We start from the raw sequence: 20,027 nt of genomic DNA, 5'->3' as shown, positions 1-20,027 counted from the left end.
GCCAGCTCCATTTCTGGTCCTGGTCAGGGCACAGAGTGTGAGCAGAGGGGCTGTTGGGGTGGACGGCGCGCCGTTTCCCACCATGCAGGGGTGGGGCTGGCCGTCAGGAGCCCTCAGCTGGTGCAGCAGCAGCTGTCAGGACCACGCGGGGCACACAGACTGCTGTCTGCTGCTTCCCTGTCCCCTGTCACCAAGGCCAGTCTGCCGGTTGAGCCGAGGTGGGGGTGGTGTGGGACCCCAGCCCAGCCCCGTCCCCACCTGTGTTTACATATGAAAGGCGGAGGCCTGGAGAGGAGACCGGCTGGCTTCAGGCGCCCCCCTAACCCCGTCGTGGGCTGGGCCCTCTCAGGAAGAGGGCGGGGTCAGGGGGCCTCCCTTAGGGACCGAGGCGGCAGCTGTCAGCTGCCCCAGGAGCTGGGGCAGGAGGGCACCCCGAACACCTCAGTCAGCAGGGAAAAGCCCGGGTAGCGGACTGGTGGGGGGAGGTTGGAGGGAACCAGCTGCCAAGGTGGACATTCATGATGGGGAGGGTGCCTAACTGCCACCATGATGGGGCCAGTCCACCCAGTGGGGCCTCTGCTGACCCTGAGCTCACCCCCTGGCCCTCAGCCCCCACCCCGCCTTGCAGCTCGGAGCCCCCAGCCCCAGCTGGCACTCCGTCCTCCCTGCTCTCCCCTTGTCCAGAACTCAGCTCCCCCGCCAAGTCCTGCTGTGTCCCCCGGACCCCTATGGGGCTGAGAACCCTACCAGCAGCCTTGCCCCCACCACCGTGCTCACCAGAACTTTCTGTCCTGGACCTGGGTTGGCAGTGGCCTCCTCCTCAGCCTCCGTCTGAAGCCGGGTCCTCCCTACGCTCCCTCCTCCCCACGGCCACCTCTCCCCTCACACTCCCTGGCAGAGCCCCCTCAGGCCACAGAGCCCTGGCCGCCTTCTGAATCTCAGTTCAAATTATGTTTTTATACAATTGTGTTTTCTAAATTACATTTTTAATATTTTTTAGATTTTTAAGTTTTTAAATTCATATTTTGAAAATTATGTTTTGTATTATATTTTGTTGTATTTTAATTATATAATTATAAATTATGAACATACTTGTTTTTAATTATAATTAAATTATCTATTTTTATTTTTTGTTTGAAATTATATTTTCACACTACCATTCTGAATGCTTTCAAGCATGCAAAAAAGGTCTGTCCCACTCAGGAAATACATTGCGAGAGAGATCGGTCAGTCCTGCAGGCTACTCCCCTTCCCTAAGGGAGCGGTCTGGGGGCTGTTGCCCTGTGCGTGTGTCTCAGGGACGCACAGATGGGTCGTGTGTGGTTTCAACTTAAATGGTGCAAGGCAACCAGGTTTCCTGCCTGAGGGCATTTTGGACTCTCCCCCCTCCCCTCCCCCACCCCCCCATCCCCCATTGAGGCTGTGCCCGTGTTCCGCTGCTGTGGACCTTCCAGCCAGGCTGGGCTGGGCACTCAGGCCTGACACAGGCAGGAGGGATGCCCCGAGGAGAGGGAGGCCTGCAGGGCCTGGCATCAGGCCAGCACATGAGTCCCCTTGGAGGCCAGAGTGGAGGATGGGCACCAAGGATGCAGCTGGCTAACTGTTGGGGCAGCTTCCTGCCTCCCTCGTTAACTTGGAAAGGCTGGGTATCTCGCCCGGGATGGTAAGGGACAGTCCCCATAACCTTCCTGTGTTCTTCCACTCAACCACACTCCCACGTTAGCCCTTAGAGAAGAGACAATGAAGTGCCTGCTGTAACGTCCCCCCAGAGGTAGTCGTGATGACAGCTGACAGCATTCTCCCGGCTCAGGGCTGAATGTCCTCACTCATCAGTGGCAGCTTCCAGGGGCCACCACAACAAAGTACCACAAGCCGGGGGCTTAAAGCAGCAGGAGTTTACTCTCTCACAGTCTGGAGGCCAGAGTCTGAAATCGAGGAGTGGGCAGAGCCGGCTCCTTCTGGAGTCTCTGAGGGAGCATCTGCCCCTTGCCTCCCTCCAGCTCCTGGTGGTGCCAGCTGTCCTGGGCGTCCCTGGCTTGTGGCTGCATCTCTCCAATCTCTGCCTCTGTTGTCACGCAGCTTCTTCCTGTGTGTCTCTGTGTCCTCTCCTCTGCTTGTAAGGACACAGCCATTGGATTTAGGGCCCACCCCAAATCGCCTCTGATCTCATCGCATCTACAAAGACCCTATTTCCAAATAAGGTCACATTTGGCAGTTCTGGGTGGACGTGAATTTTAGGGGTCCCTACTGAATCCTCTACAGGTAGATCATCTAACCCTCACCACAGCCCCAGGGGAAAGGCACTGTCATGCCATTTTGCCGGTGAGGGAACTTAGGCTCAGAGCTGCATACCTGTGACAGGTGAGGCTTGAGCCCAGGGTGTCAGCCATCAGAGCCCCACCCTGCACGGGCCTCAGGGATCACCCTGGGGTCTCGGGCCCCTCCCAGCTATGGAGCCAGTCCTGTGCTTCAGGCCATGGGGTCTTGTTACCAGAACCCAATAGGTGCTCGTTAAATTCATTTCAGCGAGACACTAGCACATCACACGGCACAGGTGGGCACCATAGAGGGTAGCTGCTGTGGTTTATTTTAAACTGTGTTAAATAACGAATGACCTCATGCTTGAGATAGAAACAGCAGGGGACTCTCACAGGGTCGGGCTCCCGCCTGCAGAGCGGAGTCAGAGACTGGCGGCGTCAGCACCCCAGACAGCTCCGCGGAGAACACACACACACACACACACACACACACACACACACAGACACACACACACACACCGCCCCGGCAGCGGTCGGCTCTGTGATAACGCACACTTTTACGTCGTTTTCCTAATTTAAAAGGACTCCCAACACCCAAAGCTCACATCCAGGAAGTGTGGGCCGGGGAGGACAGTGTCCCCAGACCTGCAGCCTCGAATCACCCACACCCTTGACTGGGCTCTAACCAGGAGCACGGAAAGTGTTCCCTCCACGTGGGAGTCTGGCTTCCTCATTGTGTGGCTGAGAATATCAATACCCGATACCTTCAGGCTTCTCCAAAATGGGTCTCAGGTGCTGATGGGAGACCCAAGGGCTCATAGACACCTGGATGTCCAGAGAGCAGACCTCGGCATCCAGTAATGGTGGCCTGGCTGCTTGGGGCCTGGAGCTGGACGTGCTGTGTCTCCCGCTATCCCACACACCAGCAAGGACGTCCACTCTCTCCCCGCATGGCCCCTCGCGTGGCCTGTGATGCGCACACCGCCTTGTTCCGAGACGTGGTCGGGATGCGGCTCCATCCTTGCCCGGCCTCCTTGGTCCTGCTCGGGCCTCTGCCCGGTCCGCCCCTCCTCCCTTCGTCCCTGCTCTGTGCTGCCTGGGGCTCCGCGTCTGCTGCTCCCACGAAGATGCCGTCACCCACAGCTCGCCCTGCCCCGGGCCACCTGGCACTCACTCGCTCTTACCTGCAGTTTGAGGAGCTCGTCTACCTGTGGATGGAGCGGCAGAAGTCGGGGGGCAACTACAGCCGCCACCGGGCCCAGACGGAGAAGCACGTGATCCTGTGCGTCAGCTCCCTCAAGATCGACCTGCTCATGGACTTCCTCAACGAGTTCTACGCCCACCCCCGGCTCCAGGTGAGGCCTCGCCTCCCCCCCCCACCCCCCACCCCCGCCCAGGCTCCAGGGGAGGCCCCGCCCCTACCGCAGGTGAGGCCCCGCCCACAGCCCCGCCCCCCCGCCCGGGTGCCGGGTGAGGCCCCGCCCTTGGCCCGGCTCTACTGGAGACCCGGCCCCATGCTCGCCCGGCTCCAGGTGAGCCCCTTCCCACGACTTCAGGTGAGGCCCCGCCCACAGCCCCGCCCCCCGGCCCGGCTCCAGGGGAGACCCGGCCCCATCCTCGCCCCAGCTCCAGGTGAGCCCCTTCCCACGACTCCAGGGGATGCCCTGCCCACGGCCCTGCCCCTGCTCCAGGTGAGGCCCTGCCCACGGTCACGCCCCCGCTCCAGGGGGGCCCCGCCCTCCCCCAGATTGTCCAGAGCGCTCTGGGCTTCCTTTTCCCACCTGTACAGTGAAGGGTGGCAGCCTAGGTGGTTTTCCACACTGTGGGGGTGGGTCTGTGGGCATCCCGCCTTTCCTCACTGACAGATACACCATCACTGGGAGGCCTGGGGGTCCCAAGAGGCGGTGGGTGTGAAACCCCAGGAAGGCGGGGCCGGGGTGAGTTCACGAGGGGGCTAACCCGGGCTGGCCTGCAGGACTATTACGTGGTCATCCTGTGTCCCACCGAGATGGACGTCCAGGTCCGAAGGGTCCTGCAGATCCCCCTATGGTCTCAGCGGGTCATCTACCTCCAGGGCTCAGCTCTCAAGGACCAGGACCTCATGCGAGCCAAGTGAGCCCAAGGGAGGGGAGGTTAGCTCTGGTGGCAGGGGTGCAGTCCTGAGCCAGTCAAGCAGTGGCCTTGAGGGTGGGCCAGTGTGCAGCAGGCAGAGGGGCCCAGCCATCAGGGCAGCAGCAGCTTCAGCTCTGTGCCCACCAACCGCCGGGCGAGCCAGGCCCCGCAGTGACCTTGCTGGGTCAGCCTCCCAGAAGTCCCCTCTCCCCTGCTCCTCTGGGGGATGTTCTTTGTCACGTTCCAGGAGAGGCTCAAAGTAGATGGGGTGGGACTGTGGCTGCAGGTGGGAAGACATGGGCTGTGGGCGGGTTTTCTTTTAAAGATAGGCTGACAGAGTGACTTGAGGTAAGAAGACTTGTTAAATGGAATTTTCCAGAATGTGCTGGTGCACATTCTGAGACACCCCAGGAGCCCCTCTCCTTGTCACCATTTCATTCTAGGAGACTGATGCGTCCCTGTGGTGAAATGTGGGTTGTGGGGGGGCCGGCAGGAGGCAGGAGACCCCGCATCCGGGTCCCTTCACCCACCCGCCTCCTGAGCCCTGGGCCCCACTGTCTCGCCCGTAAAATCAGAGACAGGAATCAAGCCTCCTGCCCAGAGGCGGCTGTGACCAGGGGTCCAGCCTGTCTTGTGATCCAGCCCCAGCCCCAGACCCCCTGGGGAGAGGCAGTGGCTGGGCAGGGACAAGGCAGGCTGCTGGGTGACCTGAGGGGACAGTTTCTCCAGCGCCCCTTCTGCAGCCAAGGGCTCTTGGGGGATGGGAGGGGAGTGGAACTGGTCATGGGTCCCCAGATCTCAGGCAGCCTGTCCCCAGGGGATAGGCCGACGGGCGGGACCCAGCGTCTCTGCCATCAAGTGCTCCCCTCCCTCGCACACCCCGGCCCCACCCAGGTTGATGGGGGCACAGAGGATGGCCCCACGGCTGGTCAGTGCCCCGACGCCAGGTTGTTAGCGCAGAGTTTGGCGAGATCTAGACGGGGCCCCCCCTTCCAGCCTCTGTCCCAAGCCCCTGACGGGGGAGACGGCTCCAGGCAGCACTCAGACCTGGTGCTTTGCAGGATGGACAACGGGGAGGCCTGCTTCATCCTCAGCAGCCGGAACGAGGTGGACCGCACAGCAGCGGTGAGTGACCCCACCCCGCCCGGACCCAGGCAGAGCCCACTGCTGCTTCCCACCGTGTACCCACCTGCGGCCAGAGGGGGAGGGCTCCTGGAGGCAGAGAGCCGCCCCCCACCTGCTGCCGCCCCGCAGCCCTTACCTCCCCCCCCCCACGCCCAGGACCACCAGACCATCCTGCGCGCCTGGGCTGTGAAGGACTTTGCCCCCAACTGCCCCCTCTACGTCCAGATTCTCAAGCCTGAGAACAAGTTTCACGTCAAGTTCGCAGGTACGTGCATTTTGGGAGCCATGTGTGTGCACACAGGTGACTGTGCACCTTCGAGGGCTGGAGGAGTAGAGTGCCATGCACCAGGAGCACGCAGGGGCGAGGCGGGGGACAGCTGAGCTCTGTCCTCACCAAGGGGGTTGGAGGCAGAGCCCACGCAGGACCAGCTGTTGGATGCTGGTCCTGCACCTGGGGGCCCTGGGGTCAGTGAGGGCAGGAGCCAAGGGCAGGGGAGGGGCACATGCATCTGGTGAGCACCCTGTGGGGGTGTCTGAGCTCTCTCAGGGTGGGGCGGGGGGAGTGGGGCAGGTGAGCAGGCCCCGCCCAGCCCTGGAGCTGTCAGTCAAGCTGGGAGATGAGCACAGAAGTACCCGGAGAACAAAGAGGCTCCCGGGGGTGGGGTGCTGGCCAGGGCTGACAGAGAGTTTGTGGAGCAGACAGGGGGGCTCTAGGGAGGGTGCCATGCAAGGGGGCATCTGCTGTGGGGGCGGCAGGGAGGTCCAGCAGCAACCCGGGACCCTTGTGCCCATAGACCACGTGGTGTGTGAGGAGGAGTGCAAGTATGCCCTGCTGGCCCTGAACTGCATCTGCCCGGCCACGTCCACGCTCATCACCCTGCTGGTGCACACGTCCCGCGGCCAGTGAGTGCCACCACCACGGGACCGCCCCCCCCCGCCCCCACCCCCCCCATACCGGGGAGACCAGGCAGGGGGTGACGAGGAGACCTGTGATGGGAGGGGGCATGTGCCGTGGGCAGAGGTCCCGCCCAGGGAGGGGGTGAGCCCAGGGGAAATGCCAGGGATGGCGGAGGGGAGATCACGGGACATGGACGCAGCTGAGGATGCTGGGCTTGTTTTGGAAGCAGTAGGTACTGGGGAGCTCTGAACAGCCAAGTGAGGAGTCTGAGCTGGAGGGTGGCCAGGGGGCTGCTGGGAGTTGCAGGCAGGGCCCACTGTAGAGCAAGGGCCGGGCGGGGGACCAGGGGAGCCCTGGGTCTTGAGCTCGGTGACTGCACTGCTGGGGCTTGGTTTGGGGGAGAAGGTGCGTTTGGTTCACAGCACCTGGGCCTGGGGACACAGGCAGAGCCCACCAGAGGCAAGGGGTGGCCCTGGGACAGAGGAGGGACTAGGCGGGGGGCTGGGCCCCCCGACACAGGTGCTCGGCTCCTTGTGGGGCCTGGGTGGCCCTACAGCACGGACCAGGCAGGGGGGCAGGGCACTGGCCTGGGGTTCCTGGGAGGACGCACAGGCCGCCGAGGCCAGTCTTGACCCCAAACATTTTGGCACCCCTAAAACTCAGACCATTGTGTTTACAGCTTTTTAAAACTGGCCAAGTGACACTTCACCCTGCCTCCAAGGCTTGGCCAGACGGGGAGGGTCAGGGGCCAAGCTGGCCTCCACCCACTGCTGTCAGAAGCCAAACTGGGGGGCATTGCCAGCCCCGGGCGGGCGGGGGGCAGCCAGCCAAGGTGACATCCTGCCCGCCCAGGGAAGGCCAGGAGTCGCCGGAGCAGTGGCAGCGCATGTACGGACGCTGCTCGGGCAACGAGGTTTACCACGTGCGCATGGGCGACAGCAAGTTCTTCCGGGAGTACGAGGGCAAGAGCTTCACCTACGCCGCCTTCCACGCGCACAAGAAGTACGCGCCCGGCGGGTGGGCAGGCGGGCGGGGCTCGTCCACCTCCCCCGGGTTGGGTCAGGGCGGGTGGAAGGCTGGGGACAGTGGCGTGGACAAGGAGGGGCAGCCTCCAGGTTCGATGTCAGAGTCCACGTTTGGACCCTGGTCTGTCCACGCAGCCGTGAGACCCGCCACGTGGCCCCTCCTGTCTGAGGCTCACGTGAGGCTGACCTCGGGTCTTCGAGTCAAGTGCAAAGAGGTCCCGACACCCATGAGGGGAGGGCCCGGCCGAAGGCCTGACCCCAAATGGGGTCCCTGAACCGTCAGCCTCCAGGGAGCCTGGGAGGGGGCCTTTGGGGCCCGTGGGTTGTTCAGAGGCAGAGCGGAACGCGAGGGTCCTGGCGGTGGGGGGGGCTCCGTCGAGCCGCCCCGCCCTGTCTGCCCAGGTACGGCGTGTGCCTCATCGGGCTGAAGCGGGAGGAGAACAAGAGCATCCTGCTGAACCCGGGGCCCCGGCACAGCCTGGCCGCTTCTGACACCTGCTTCTACATCAACATCACCAAGGAGGAGAACTCGGCCTTCATCTTCACGCAGGAGGAGAAGCAGAAGAGGAAGGGCTTCTCGGGGCAGGGCCTGTACGAGGGGTCCTCCCGCCTGCCCGTGCACAGCATCATCGCCTCCATGGGTGAGGCCCGGAGGAGGCGGGCGGGACGTGCTCCTGGCCCCGGGGGCGGGCACCCTGCCAGCGCACGGCCCAGGTCGGGAGGGGCCGGAGACCAGCTCTTCTGGGCCTGCAGGGTGACCTCGGGCAAGTCACGTCTCTCTGGGCCTCAGTCCAGTGGGGTATCCCGGCCTTCCTGCGGGGACTTTTGTCAGCATTGGTGTCCAAGTACCTGCCTGGGGTGAGGCCGCCCTGGGTCAGGGGTCATTCTGTCCACCTCCACTCCAGAACCAGCCACCCCAGCAGAGCCTAGGAGGGGCTGCCAGCCAAGTCAGGTGCTTTGTTCCAGGGACAGTGGCCATGGACCTCCAGAACACGGAGTGCCAGCCGGCACAGAGCTGCGGGGGTGGTGGGGGCGGCAAGCTGGCGCTGCCCACAGAGAACGGCTCAGGCAGCCGGCGGCCCAGCATCGCGCCCGTCCTGGAGCTAGCCGACAGCTCGGCCCTGCTGCCCTGCGACCTGCTGAGTGACCAGTCAGAGGACGAGATGACGCCGTCGGACGATGAGGGGCTGTCCGTGGTGGAGTGAGTGCTGCCTGCAGGGGCAGAGCTTTAGACGGAAGGGGAGAGGAGATGGCTGCTGGACGGGGGCTGGTGGCTGTGGCCGCACTTGGGAAGGAAGCGTCCCTGTGAGTGCAAGGCGCCCAGGAAGAGGTGGGCCCGGCTGGCGCGGCACTGTGCCCCAGTGGGTGGCGGTCCTGGGTCTCACCCCATGCTCTGGATCACAGCTTCCAAACAGCTTTGTGAGAGACATTGTTTGGCAAATGGAATCTTTTGGGGACCCCGACACGCAGACACAAAAGCCGGGCTGTGCCCTCAGCCTCACGCCTTGGTACCATGGCCTGTTCAGTGGGGGCGGCTGTCCTTTGAGCATGGTCTGCAGAGGTCACAGATAAGGGAGTCCAGGGCGGGATGCTGGGCAAGCGTGGAGGCCACTGGCCCATCCTGAGGTGTCACCCTGCCCCAGATTGGGGGGCAGGTCTTCCTGCTGTGATTACGAAATGCGAGAGACCCCAGTCTGTCCTCAGCAACTCTTGGTCACTTGACCTCGGCCAGGACAGACAGGCAGCACCTGACAACAGGGCCGTGGCCAGCTGCCGGCCTGCGCAACCCGTTCCTCCCAACTGGGCTGTCACCGTGGCCACTCTCTGTTCCTGGCCTTTGCCTCTGGGGTGGAGTAAACACGCTTTAAAGACAGACCAGCTGCTGGGGACCAGCTCCGAGGTTGAGGGGGACAGGCCAGGGCTCCTGGACACCATGGGGCGGGTAGCAGGGCTGGCCTCTGAGGCCGTGTCCCTGCAGCCAAGTGGAGACAGAGCAGGCCAGCCCCTCCCCAGGCTGCTCCAGCCAGGGCCACGGCGGGTGGCCGCCCCCCACGTGGCGTGCACTGGGTGCTGTTGGGGACGGTGGGGGGCACAGCCTGCTGGGGAGACCAGCCTGGCCCGGGGGAGGGAGTAGAGAAGTGGCCGAGGGCCAGTGTCTGCCCAGTGGCTGGGGTGCTGGGGGCGTCAGGGAGGGGGTGCCTGGGGGAGCCCCTCAGTGTTGTACTTCCAGGCCTTGTGTAAGCTCGTGTGTGTGTGTGTGTGTATCTAGGTGTGCATGGCATATGTTGTATGTGTCCGTGTGCACAGTCGTGTGTGTTGTGTGTGCATGTGCGTGTTGCATGGAATCTCACCCCAAACCCCCAGGGGAAAAACAGCAGTCCGGGCACAGCCCTCCTTCCTGCACCTCCTTCCTGGGGTGGCTGGGGGCTGATCACGGGCATCCTGGGGCTTCCTGGGTGGGAGGGGGGCAGCAGCAGGGAGCTCCTCTGCACAGACGGCCATCCCGCAGGGCTGGGTCCGCGGGGTTTGGCGCCCCCGTGTGGCTGCCTGGGGCGGGCCCTGCAGCGCACACTTGGTCTCGGATGCGAGGGTGGGAATGGCCATGGTGCTGAGGGCTCCTGTCTGCCCCCCAGGTACGTGAAGGGCTATCCCCCCAACTCGCCCTACATTGGCAGCTCGCCCACCCTGTGCCACCTCCTGCCCGTGAAAGCCCCGTTCTGCTGCCTGCGGCTGGACAAGGTGGGTCCTGCTGGCCGCGCTCCACATGACTACATTCCGACACAACTGCAAACTTACGGGACGCTGAGAACCCGGGGAGGGGGGGGAACCCCGGACCTTTTACCCAGAGGCACGGACGGTCACGTTCCCTCCCGTGTTAGAGGCGTGTCTTCTGAAACATCTAGAGCAGGCGGGACCCCGCCCCTCCTGCACCAGCGTCTCCTGAGAGCGAGGATGGCGCCCTCGTGACCACAGTCCACGCACCAACATCGGGACACGGCGTCTGATCCACCGGCCACACTGAAAATGCGCCGACGGTGCCTGGTTGTCCCTCATGGCCACGCTCTCCGGTCGAGAGCCGGTCCTGATTGTGCTCTGCATTTAGCTGTCGTGTCTCTGTCTCCCTCAATCTGGAACATTCCTCAGCTCTCCCTCGGGCCTCTGGGCCTTGGGTGTGCTGATGTTTTCTCGTAAGAAGACTCGGCTTGTGCTTTTGGGGTGGGAAGGCCCACAGGGGACGCGTGCCCTTGGAGCCGTCCCCGTGGGTGCAGCATAGATCACGTGGGACAGTGGCGCCCCCAGGTTTCTCCGCTGTGGAAACTGCTGTTTCTGCCTTTGCAGTTAGTGAGTCAACAGGGGAGACGTGGAGACTCGGGAGATGAGCGCTCCGCACTGAATTCCCACGAGCTGGTCCCAGCGTCACGAGGTGGCTTTCTAATTCCAAACTCCCTTCACAGTTGTCAGTGATCTGCTGTAGGAATCGCTTCCCCTCCTCCCGCAGGGACGGTTTTCTTCATTCACATACATCAGTGTGAACTCCCGGATCCCTGATATTCAGAGGGTTAGGACCCGTTGCCTGTTCTTCAGCACCATCGTCCCTTACGGATCATTACTGATTTTGATGCTCGGACTTCCCCGGTTTTGCTGGTGGGCCCTTCAGGCTGGCTTCCAGGGCCTCCTGTGAACACTTTGTGCTTTCAAACTCACTGTGTTCCCGCCCATCTCGGGCTTGCCCTGCTCCGCTCTTGGGACCAACCACTTCTCCAAGGAATCCTGGTTCCTTTTCGTGGAAAATGATGTTTAGAAACCGAGATCTGGGCGCCGGGCATGCTCCTAGAGTGTCAGTGCGCCTGGGCCTCTCGGTGGACGGAGCTGCAAAATGTGTTTACACACACACGACACGTCTCTTCGTTTCGGCATCTGCTAAAACCACGTGTTCCCACAGACGCCTCCCCTGCCTCCCTGACGTGACTGTCCCCGCCGCGGCCCCCACTTGCCGGTCTGCTCCGTGTGGAGGGCTGACCTGGAGCAGCCGCCAGCAGGCGAGGACAGGGGTCTGGTGGCGCGTGTAGCTCCCCTGGGGTTCGTGCAGGCCAGGAAAGGACCAGGCCGAGTGCCCAGGACCAGCTTCCTGAGGCGTCCCCGCGGCCGGCCGTGGCAGCATCCGTTCCTCTCCGCAGGGCTGCAAGCACAACAGCTACGAGGACGCCAAGGCCTACGGCTTCAAGAACAAGCTGATCATCGTCTCGGCGGAGACGGCGGGCAACGGGCTGTACAACTTCATCGTGCCGCTGCGGGCCTACTACCGCTCGCGCAGGGAGCTCAACCCCATCGTGCTGCTGCTGGACAACAAGTGAGCCCCGGCGCCGGCGTCCGAGCCGAGGCAGGGCCGGCCCCGCGGCCCGGTCAGCACCGCCCGGGTCTGACGAGGGTGCAGGCCTGGCCTGGGGCCCCGAGTCTGCAGACCCCGCCAGGGTGGAGGGAGGCCACAGAGGGCTCAGCACACCATGTCCACCCCGGGCCCCTGCCCCGCCTGGGCCCGCCTCTGACCTTTGGGGTGGGTGTGGGGGGCGGGAACCACCCTGGTCCCCGGGCCTGGTCCTTTCCCACTAGAAAGCGCACTCCTCACTCCCCACTTGCAGACGCCCCCAGCTCCTCCCCAGCTCTGGCCCCCACACCCTCTGGCCCTTGGTAGCGACTGTGAGCTCCTGACAGGGCCTGCGCACCCGCACCTTTACCCCTAGAGGCCTGGCAGCCCAGAGCCCAGGGTCCAGATTGGCTGTCTGACCTGGGCAAGTCCCACCCCTGGGGCCTCAGTTTCCCCTTGGGTAAAATAAAGAGCTGCCCATTGTCCTCTAAAGGCCCCAGGTCCATGCTGTGGTCCTGGGGGACCCTTGCTCACCCAGGGCAGGCCCAGGCGGGGTGTGAGGGCGGGCGGGAGAGCGGGACGGGCGCCACAGGGCCTGCTGTCCCCACAGGCCCGACCACCACTTCCTGGAGGCCATCTGCTGTTTCCCCATGGTCTACTACATGGAGGGCTCCGTGGACAAGTAAGGCCAGGCCGCCCCTGCGGAGCCCAGCGGGTGGGGCGTCTACCCGTCTCTTAGCAGAAGGACCCCCTCCCCTCCTCCTCCAAGGTCTCCTCTGTCTGGGGTGTGGGGAGGCCAGTTGGTCGCAGACCCCCCACAGAGGGGGAGGGAGGGCAAGGTGACCCATAGGAAGGGCCCGGGGCCCCCGGCCCAGCCCCAGGGAGCCCAGCACGTGGTTCTCCCGCAGCCTGGACAGCCTGCTGCAGAGCGGCATCATCTACGCTGACAACCTGGTGGTGGTGGACAAGGAGAGCACCATGAGCGCCGAGGAGGACTACATGGCCGACGCCAAGACCATCGTCAACGTGCAGACCATGTTCCGGTGAGGGCTGCGGGGGGCCGCGGGGCAGCAGGGGGCTCTTGGGGACTCAAACCCCATTCTGAGCCAGACCCTCAGCCATGAGGAGGCCCACTGTGACACCTCTCCCCACACATGAGCCCCCTCCCCACACCTGTGACCACAGGACCCCGCCCTGAGCCCCCTCCTCACATCCATGACCACAGGACCCCGCCCTGAGCCCCCTCCCCACATCTGTGACCACAGGACCCCGCCCTGAGCCCCCTCCCCACATCCATGACCACAGGACCCCGCCCTGAGCCCCCTCCCCACATCTGTGACCACAGGACCCCGCCCTGAGCCCCCTCCCCACATCTGTGACCACAGGACCCTGACCTGAGCCCCCTCCCCACATCCATGACCACGGGACCCCCTTGTGACCTCTCCCCACATCCGTGACCATGGGACCCCTTGTGACCCCTCCCCACGTCCGTGACCACGGGACCCCCGCCCTGAGCCCCCTCCCCATGTCTGTGACCACGGGACCCCGCCCTGAGCCCCCTCCTCACATCAATGACCACAGGACTTCGCCCTGAGCCCCCTCCCCACATCTGTGACCACAGGACCCCGCCCTGAGCCCCCTCCCCACATCCATGACCACGGGACTCCGCCCTGAGCCCCCTCCCCACACCTGTGACCACAGGACCCCGCCCTGAGCCCCCTCCCCACATCCATGACCACAGGACTCCGCCCTGAGCCCCCTCCCCACATCAATGACCACAGGACTCCGCCCTGAGCCCCCTCCCCACATCTGTGACCACAGGACCCTGACCTGAGCCCCCTCCCCACATCCATGACCACGGGACCCCCTTGTGACCCCTCCCCACGTCCGTGACCACGGGACCCCGCCCTGAGCCCCCTCCCCACATCCATGACCACGGGACCCTGCCCTGAGCCCCCTCCCCATGTCTGTGACCACGGGACCCCGCCCTGAGCCCCCTCCCCACATCCATGACCACGGGACCCTGCCCTGAGCCCCCTCCCCACGTCCGTGACCACGGGACCCTGCCCTGAGCCCCCTCCCCACGTCCGTGACCACGGGACCCCGCCCTGAGCCCCCTCCCCACATCCATGACCACGGGACCCTGCCCTGAGCCCCCTCCCCATGTCTGTGACCACAGGACTCCGCCCTGAGCCCCCTCCCCACACCTGTGACCACGGGACCCCTTGTGACCCCTCCCCGCGTCAGTGACCACGGGACCCCGCCCTGAGCCCCCTCCCCATGTCTGTGACCACGGGACCCTGCCCTGAGCCCCCTCCCCATGTCTGTGACCACGGGACCCCGCCCTGAGCCCCCTCCCCATGTCTGTGACCACGGGACCCTGACCTGAGCCCCCTCCTCACATCCATGACCACGGGACCCCCTTGTGACCCCTCCCCACGTCCGTGACCACGGGACCCCGCCCTGAGCCCCCTCCCCACATCCATGACCACGGGACCCCGCCCTGAGCCCCCTCCCCATGTCTGTGACCACGGGACCCCGCCCTGAGCCCCCTCCCCATGTCTGTGACCACGGGACCCTGACCTGAGCCCCCTCCCCACATCCATGACCACGGGACCCTGCCCTGAGCCCCCTCCCCATGTCTGTGACCACGGGACCCCGCCCTGAGCCCCCTCCCCACATCCGTGACCACGGGACCCCGCCCTGAGCCCCCTCCCCGCGTCCGTGACCACGGGACCCCTTGTGACCCCTCCCCGCGTCAGTGACCACGGGACCCCGCCCTGAGCCCCCTCCCCATGTCTGTGACCACGGGACCCTGACCTGGGCCCCCTCCCCACATCCGTGACCACGGGACCCCTTGTGACCCCTCCCCGCGTCCGTGACCACGGGACCCCTTGTGACCCCTCCCCGCGTCCGTGACCACGGGACCCCTTGTGACCCCTCCCCGCGTCAGTGACCACGGGACCCCGCCCTGAGCCCCCTCCCCATGTCTGTGACCACGGGACCCTGACCTGAGCCCCCTCCCCACATCCGTGACCACGGGACCCCTTGTGACCCCTCCCCGCGTCCGTGACCACGGGACCCCTTGTGACCCCTCCCCGCGTCCGTGACCACGGGACCCCTTGTGACCCCTCCCCGCGTCAGTGACCACGGGACCCCGCCCTGAGCCCCCTCCCCATGTCTGTGACCACGGGACCCTGACCTGAGCCCCCTCCCCACATCCGTGACCACGGGACCCCTTGTGACCCCTCCCCGCGTCCGTGACCACGGGACCCCTTGTGACCCCTCCCCACATCCGTGACCACGGGACCCCGCCCTGAGCCCCCTCCCCGCGTCCGTGACCACGGGACCCCTTGTGACCCCTCCCCACATCCATGACCACGGGACCCCTTGTGACCCCTCCCCACATCCGTGACCACGGGACCCCGCCCTGAGCCCCCTCCCCGCGTCCGTGACCACGGGACCCCTTGTGACCCCTCCCCGCGTCAGTGACCACGGGACCCCGCCCTGAGCGCCCCCTCCCCGCGTCCGTGACCACGGGACCCCTTGTGACCCCTCCCCACATCCGTGACCACGGGACCCCGCACTGAGCCCCCTCCCCGCGTCCGTGACCACGGGACCCCTTGTGACCCCTCCCCGCGTCAGTGACCACGGGACCCCGCCCTGAGCGCCCCCTCCCCCCAGGCTCTTCCCCAGCCTCAGCATCACCACGGAGCTCACCCACCCGTCCAACATGCGCTTCATGCAGTTCCGCGCCAAGGACAGCTACTCTCTGGCTCTTTCCAAACTGGAAAAGGTGAGCGGCCCCCACCTGACCTGCTGGGCTGTCGAGTTCAGAGCCGGCATCAGAGCTTGGAGGGAGCGGGCAAAAGGGGCTGAGGGGGCTCGCGGAGAGCAGGGGCCATTGGAGGCCTGGCGCCTGCCCTCCTCTGGCCAGGGGGCTTCGGAGTCAGGGGGCTCGGCTCCCGTGTGCGGCTCTTGATCCTGTTGCCCGGAGCTTTGGGGGCGCTGGCCAGGAGCAGACACCATCCTCCTAAGGCAGGGTCCAGGCCTGGCCGTGTCTGGGGCCAAAGCTGCCTGTCGGGTCAGTAGCTAACATAGGTGACACCGGCCACTCGTTTCCTCCACCCCAGACACCCTGAAACGTGTCCATTCCGTCAACTGCCCAGCAGGTGCGTGTGCTCACCCCCAGTACAGACGAGGGACTGGGGATCAGAGAGGGCAGGAGCTTGCCTTAGGTCACACAGCAGAGCCCTGGCAGAGCTGGAATCAGCTTTTCTGGGCTCCATGAAGGGCATTGGCCGGGGTTGGGTGTGGAGCTCAGGGGCTTGGGGACCAGCCACGAGGGACACATGCCCCAGCCAGGGGCACAGGCAGCGCAGCCCTGGTGGTGTCAGCTGGTGCGTTCACTGACTCAGGCCCCTGCTGAGGGGGCAGGCCTGCGTGTTAGGGTGAAGGCAGCACTCAGGCCGCGCTGGGGCGAGACCAGGGGGCAGGCGAGTCATGGGAGAGGCCCCGGCCACCAGCTGGAGCAGCAACCATTGCCTGCGAGCCCCGTGCTCCCCAGCCTGGGCTGAAGTCCTGATCAGGGAGCGGCTGGCCCCGGGCCACGGAGAGGAGACCCCCGGGCCACCGCCCACCCAAGCCGGGCCTGCCATCAACACCGGACAGAAGGGACAGACCTGGAGCTTCATCCGCCCTGAACCCAGATGGACGGTGGACGTGCATCCCCTAGCCTTGGACCAGCCGGCCCATGGGGACCCTGGAGCACCACTCCTGCCAGAGTGGCAGGTGGAAGCCAGACAGGCGGCCTCCGGGCCCTCGGGGGAGACACGAGCCCCTGCCTTGGCCGGCAGCCCGAGACCTCAGTTCACCGTCCTGCCCAGGAAAGGGCTGTGCCTGCACCGCCCCTCCCACCAGGCCCTCCCTGGAGCCTGCCCGGCCCAGTGCTTGGGGCCGCTCCTGGTCCCGAGCCCACAGGACAGCCCACCGGGCCGGCTCAGAGCCCCCTCCCAGCAGCCTCTGGGCTGAACCTCCATCACTCGAAGCTGGACTGTGGAAAGACTGGCAGGTGGAAGCAGCCTTGGCAGCCCCAGCGTGCCGGGATTCTGTGTCCAGATGCTTGGGCTGCTCCCCCGGATCTGAGGGGTCTCTCAGAATCGGGAAAATCCAGTCTGACCTGAGCATGGATGGGGTGACCGGCATGGAATCAGGCTCAAGGCTACCCCGTCCTAGATGCCCTCCTGGCACTTCCCTCCCTCACCACCTTCCCTCAGGCAAACCCAGCTCCTCGCAGGCCTCCCACCTGCCCCGTTCCAGGAGGGAGGCTTGAAGTAGGTCAAGTCACAAACACGCAGCACGCGTGCTCCCACTCCTTCCGTGGCAGACATCACAAATCCATCTCCCACCCCTTTCCTCTGTGGCAGGCATCACCAATCAATCACTCCTTCCCCCACAGCATCGCCTCCAGTGGCAGGTGCGGCCCAGTCCCCACCTCAGGATGATGAACCCTGTTGTGGTTCCGTGACCCAGGCCTGGAGAGAAGTCAGGACGTCAGCTTGAGTAACCGTGGGAGGCTGTCTTGGGAAGCAGCCCTGGGCTCCTCCTGGCTGACGTGGGGCTGAGGTCCCCGTGGGACGCGAGATGGTCAGAGCCACCGTCGTGCCCACTGCCGGCAGGTACCAGGCCTATGGGAGACCCCCAGAGTCCACGTCTTCTCACACCCTAACTGGACTTGGCCTGGGGTCCCCCGAGGGTCTCTGCCACCCCAGGCACGTCCCGGCTCCCGATGCTTTGAACAGATGGTCCAACAAACGGGGACCGGCCTCTCACGGGGGCAGCTGGGAACATTTCTTTAACGAAATTAATGGCAATTTATTTTTATAAAAGTGTGCATGTTTATTATAAATACAGATTTTACTTCAAGGAACACTGAGATGTATAAAGAAAAAAGTAAATAAGGTTACCAGATGCAGCCGGCACCTCCCACGCCCAGGCATGGCAGCAGTGCGGAGAGAGGATTCCATGGAAGCGTAGCGAGGGAGGATGGGATGCTGTAGGTATGACCCCACATGAGACGGGTCCTGTATACCTGAATTAGATTTAACATGAGAAGGAGAAATTGCAGTAACACTGGAAGTGTCCCTGTCACCCAGCTACGCGAGCCTCGCCAGGAGACTGCGGTCGCGGAAGAACACAGGGCGTGTAAGGAAGTGATGGAGGGCGCTGGGGGGCGTTGTTCCAGTGGCTCCCTCGAGGCTGCTCTCCCGAAGATCTCCAAGAACTGGACATGAGACACGAGGGGCCGCCCCCTACCTCTATCCCCTCCGGGTCCCCAGGACTCAGGCTCCTCTGTGGCATCATTGTTCTGACATTCTCAGCGTGTGTGACATTGACCTCCAGCCAGGAACCCTAGTTCTGACCGGCTTTGCCTGGGCCTGGGCTGCCCGTCCAGTCCTGCCTCTGGTCCCCGCTCTGTCCCTGACGCTTCCTGGCCCCGTGGTTCTCGGGAAGGGCTCGTCCCCACGTGTCCCTGCGTCTCGATGTCACTTATAACCTTGAAGCTCCAGTTAAAGCCCCGGATCCCTCCGGGGCCGGCTACAGAATTTTCAGGGTCTCGTGCAGAGTGAAAATGTGGGCCCTATGTTCAAAATGCAGGGAAATTTTCTGCTAGAGGCACTAAAATTCCAAGGTTTTCCTCCCTTGGGTGGTCTCTCTCTCGACCTGTCACGGTTCTGTTCTTCTCGATTCGTTAGTGTTGTTCTGAGTAAAGGAGAATTGACATTTCTCATCATCTCAGGAGCTTCACTGTTCACCCTGGTGACGAGCCACACGAGCTCTGAATGCGGGTGTGAGGGTACTGAGCTTGGAGCCACTGGCCACACAGTGGGCGCTCCGTGGCTCACACACGCGTCGTTCTTACTGGAACATGAAACGCTGCCCACCGCTAACCCTGCTGTTAACACCACGTTCCACCACCCTCGCCCTCTGGCTCTCTGCTGAAAGGACGGGGCTGTGCCGAGAGGGCCTGTCTCCCCTTCCCTTCCGTGTCATCTGCAGCCAAGGGAGTTGCCACTGCAGGAAGTAGCACGTGAGAGAGGCCATGGTGTATTTCTCACCTTCCTTCTGGTTCCGGCCAGAGGTGCGGCCTCGGGGGGCGGCCAGAGCTCCTGAGTCCTGGACAGACCGTGTGCGGCCCCAAGACATCCCGTCCTCACCGCCAGTACCACGCAGAATAGGCCCAGGCAGAAGGGACTTGGCAGATGCGGGGGGGTCAGAGTCGGAGACGGGAAGGTGCTACACTGCTGGCTCTGAAGACCGAGGAAGGGGCCACAGGCCAGTGAGTATGGTCAGCTTCCAGAAACTGGACAGCAAAGTGGAGGATTCTCCCCTAGAGCCTCCAGAGGGAGGGTGGCCCTGCGACACCTGGATTCCTTCTTTCCGTTTCGGACTTCCGCCTTCCAGAACTGGGACAGAATAAATCTGTCTGTCTTGTTTTAAACTGCTCAGTTTGTAATTTGTTCCAGCAGCCCCAGGAAGGTCACACGGCGGGCCTAGCGAATGACTCCCACGCTCACAGCACGTCGCGGACGCCATGAACGAATGGGGAGGCAGGAACGCACAGGCTCCCGTGTCCCATCAGACTTCACTTGCAAAACAAGTTCAAGGATAAAATGACCGAGATTAAGAGTTTCAGGGTGGTAACAGCGGAGCATTGAACCAAGCGTGGGGCCCTGTGTGACTGCCCTGGTCACACGCCCGTGGGCCGGCCCTGGGCCCCACTTTCTTCTCGTCGGAGCCCCGGATTCTTACTCCCAAGCTCTGGCCCCGAGTGTGTGTGGGGGGACGTGTGGGGGGGTGCTCAGGGCAGTGGTCAGCTGTCTGCTGGTGCTTGCACTCAACACAAGGGCATGTGTGTACACGCGTGTGCACACACCCCGCACACGCTTGTGCCCTGGGCACCAGCCACCCCGAGGCGTCCTTTCCTGCAGAGGGAGCGGGAGAATGGCTCCAACCTGGCCTTCATGTTCCGCCTGCCGTTTGCCGCCGGCCGCGTCTTCAGCATCAGCATGCTGGACACGTTGCTCTATCAGGTCAGCGGGAGGGGAGGCAGGGAGGGCCCGCGATACCCGGCCGGGAGCCCCAGCCTGTCTCTCCATCTCCGGCCGGGGTCCGGTCCCAGTTCCCAGCAATGTGCCTCCCTCTGCACGTCCCTCCCTGGGTCCCTGTAAGGCAGCCACGTC

At 64.1% G+C, this 20,027-nt stretch overlaps 1 protein-coding gene across 1 annotated transcript in view; it reads left to right on the top strand.

Moving 5' to 3' along the window:
- The window catches only part of KCNT1 (potassium sodium-activated channel subfamily T member 1), a 77,025-nt gene that overhangs the window by 48,724 nt on the left and 8,274 nt on the right, over positions 1-20,027 (top strand). The window contains exons 12-25 of the mRNA XM_058524517.1: positions 3,449-3,613; positions 4,234-4,370; positions 5,432-5,495; positions 5,652-5,760; positions 6,290-6,398; positions 7,246-7,395; positions 7,821-8,059; positions 8,385-8,619; positions 10,052-10,157; positions 11,597-11,769; positions 12,395-12,466; positions 12,693-12,827; positions 15,469-15,580; positions 19,776-19,877. Of these exons, the coding sequence (XP_058380500.1) occupies positions 3,449-3,613; positions 4,234-4,370; positions 5,432-5,495; positions 5,652-5,760; positions 6,290-6,398; positions 7,246-7,395; positions 7,821-8,059; positions 8,385-8,619; positions 10,052-10,157; positions 11,597-11,769; positions 12,395-12,466; positions 12,693-12,827; positions 15,469-15,580; positions 19,776-19,877 (1,908 nt within the window). The remainder of the gene's footprint in view (positions 1-3,448; positions 3,614-4,233; positions 4,371-5,431; positions 5,496-5,651; positions 5,761-6,289; positions 6,399-7,245; positions 7,396-7,820; positions 8,060-8,384; positions 8,620-10,051; positions 10,158-11,596; positions 11,770-12,394; positions 12,467-12,692; positions 12,828-15,468; positions 15,581-19,775; positions 19,878-20,027) is intronic.

This window comes from Diceros bicornis, chromosome 28 (genome assembly GCF_020826845.1).
Source record: "Diceros bicornis minor isolate mBicDic1 chromosome 28, mDicBic1.mat.cur, whole genome shotgun sequence".
NCBI lineage: Eukaryota > Metazoa > Chordata > Mammalia > Perissodactyla > Rhinocerotidae > Diceros > Diceros bicornis.
Note: the sequence above shows the minus strand (reverse complement) of the source record. Positions and strands in the feature narration are given on the sequence as shown.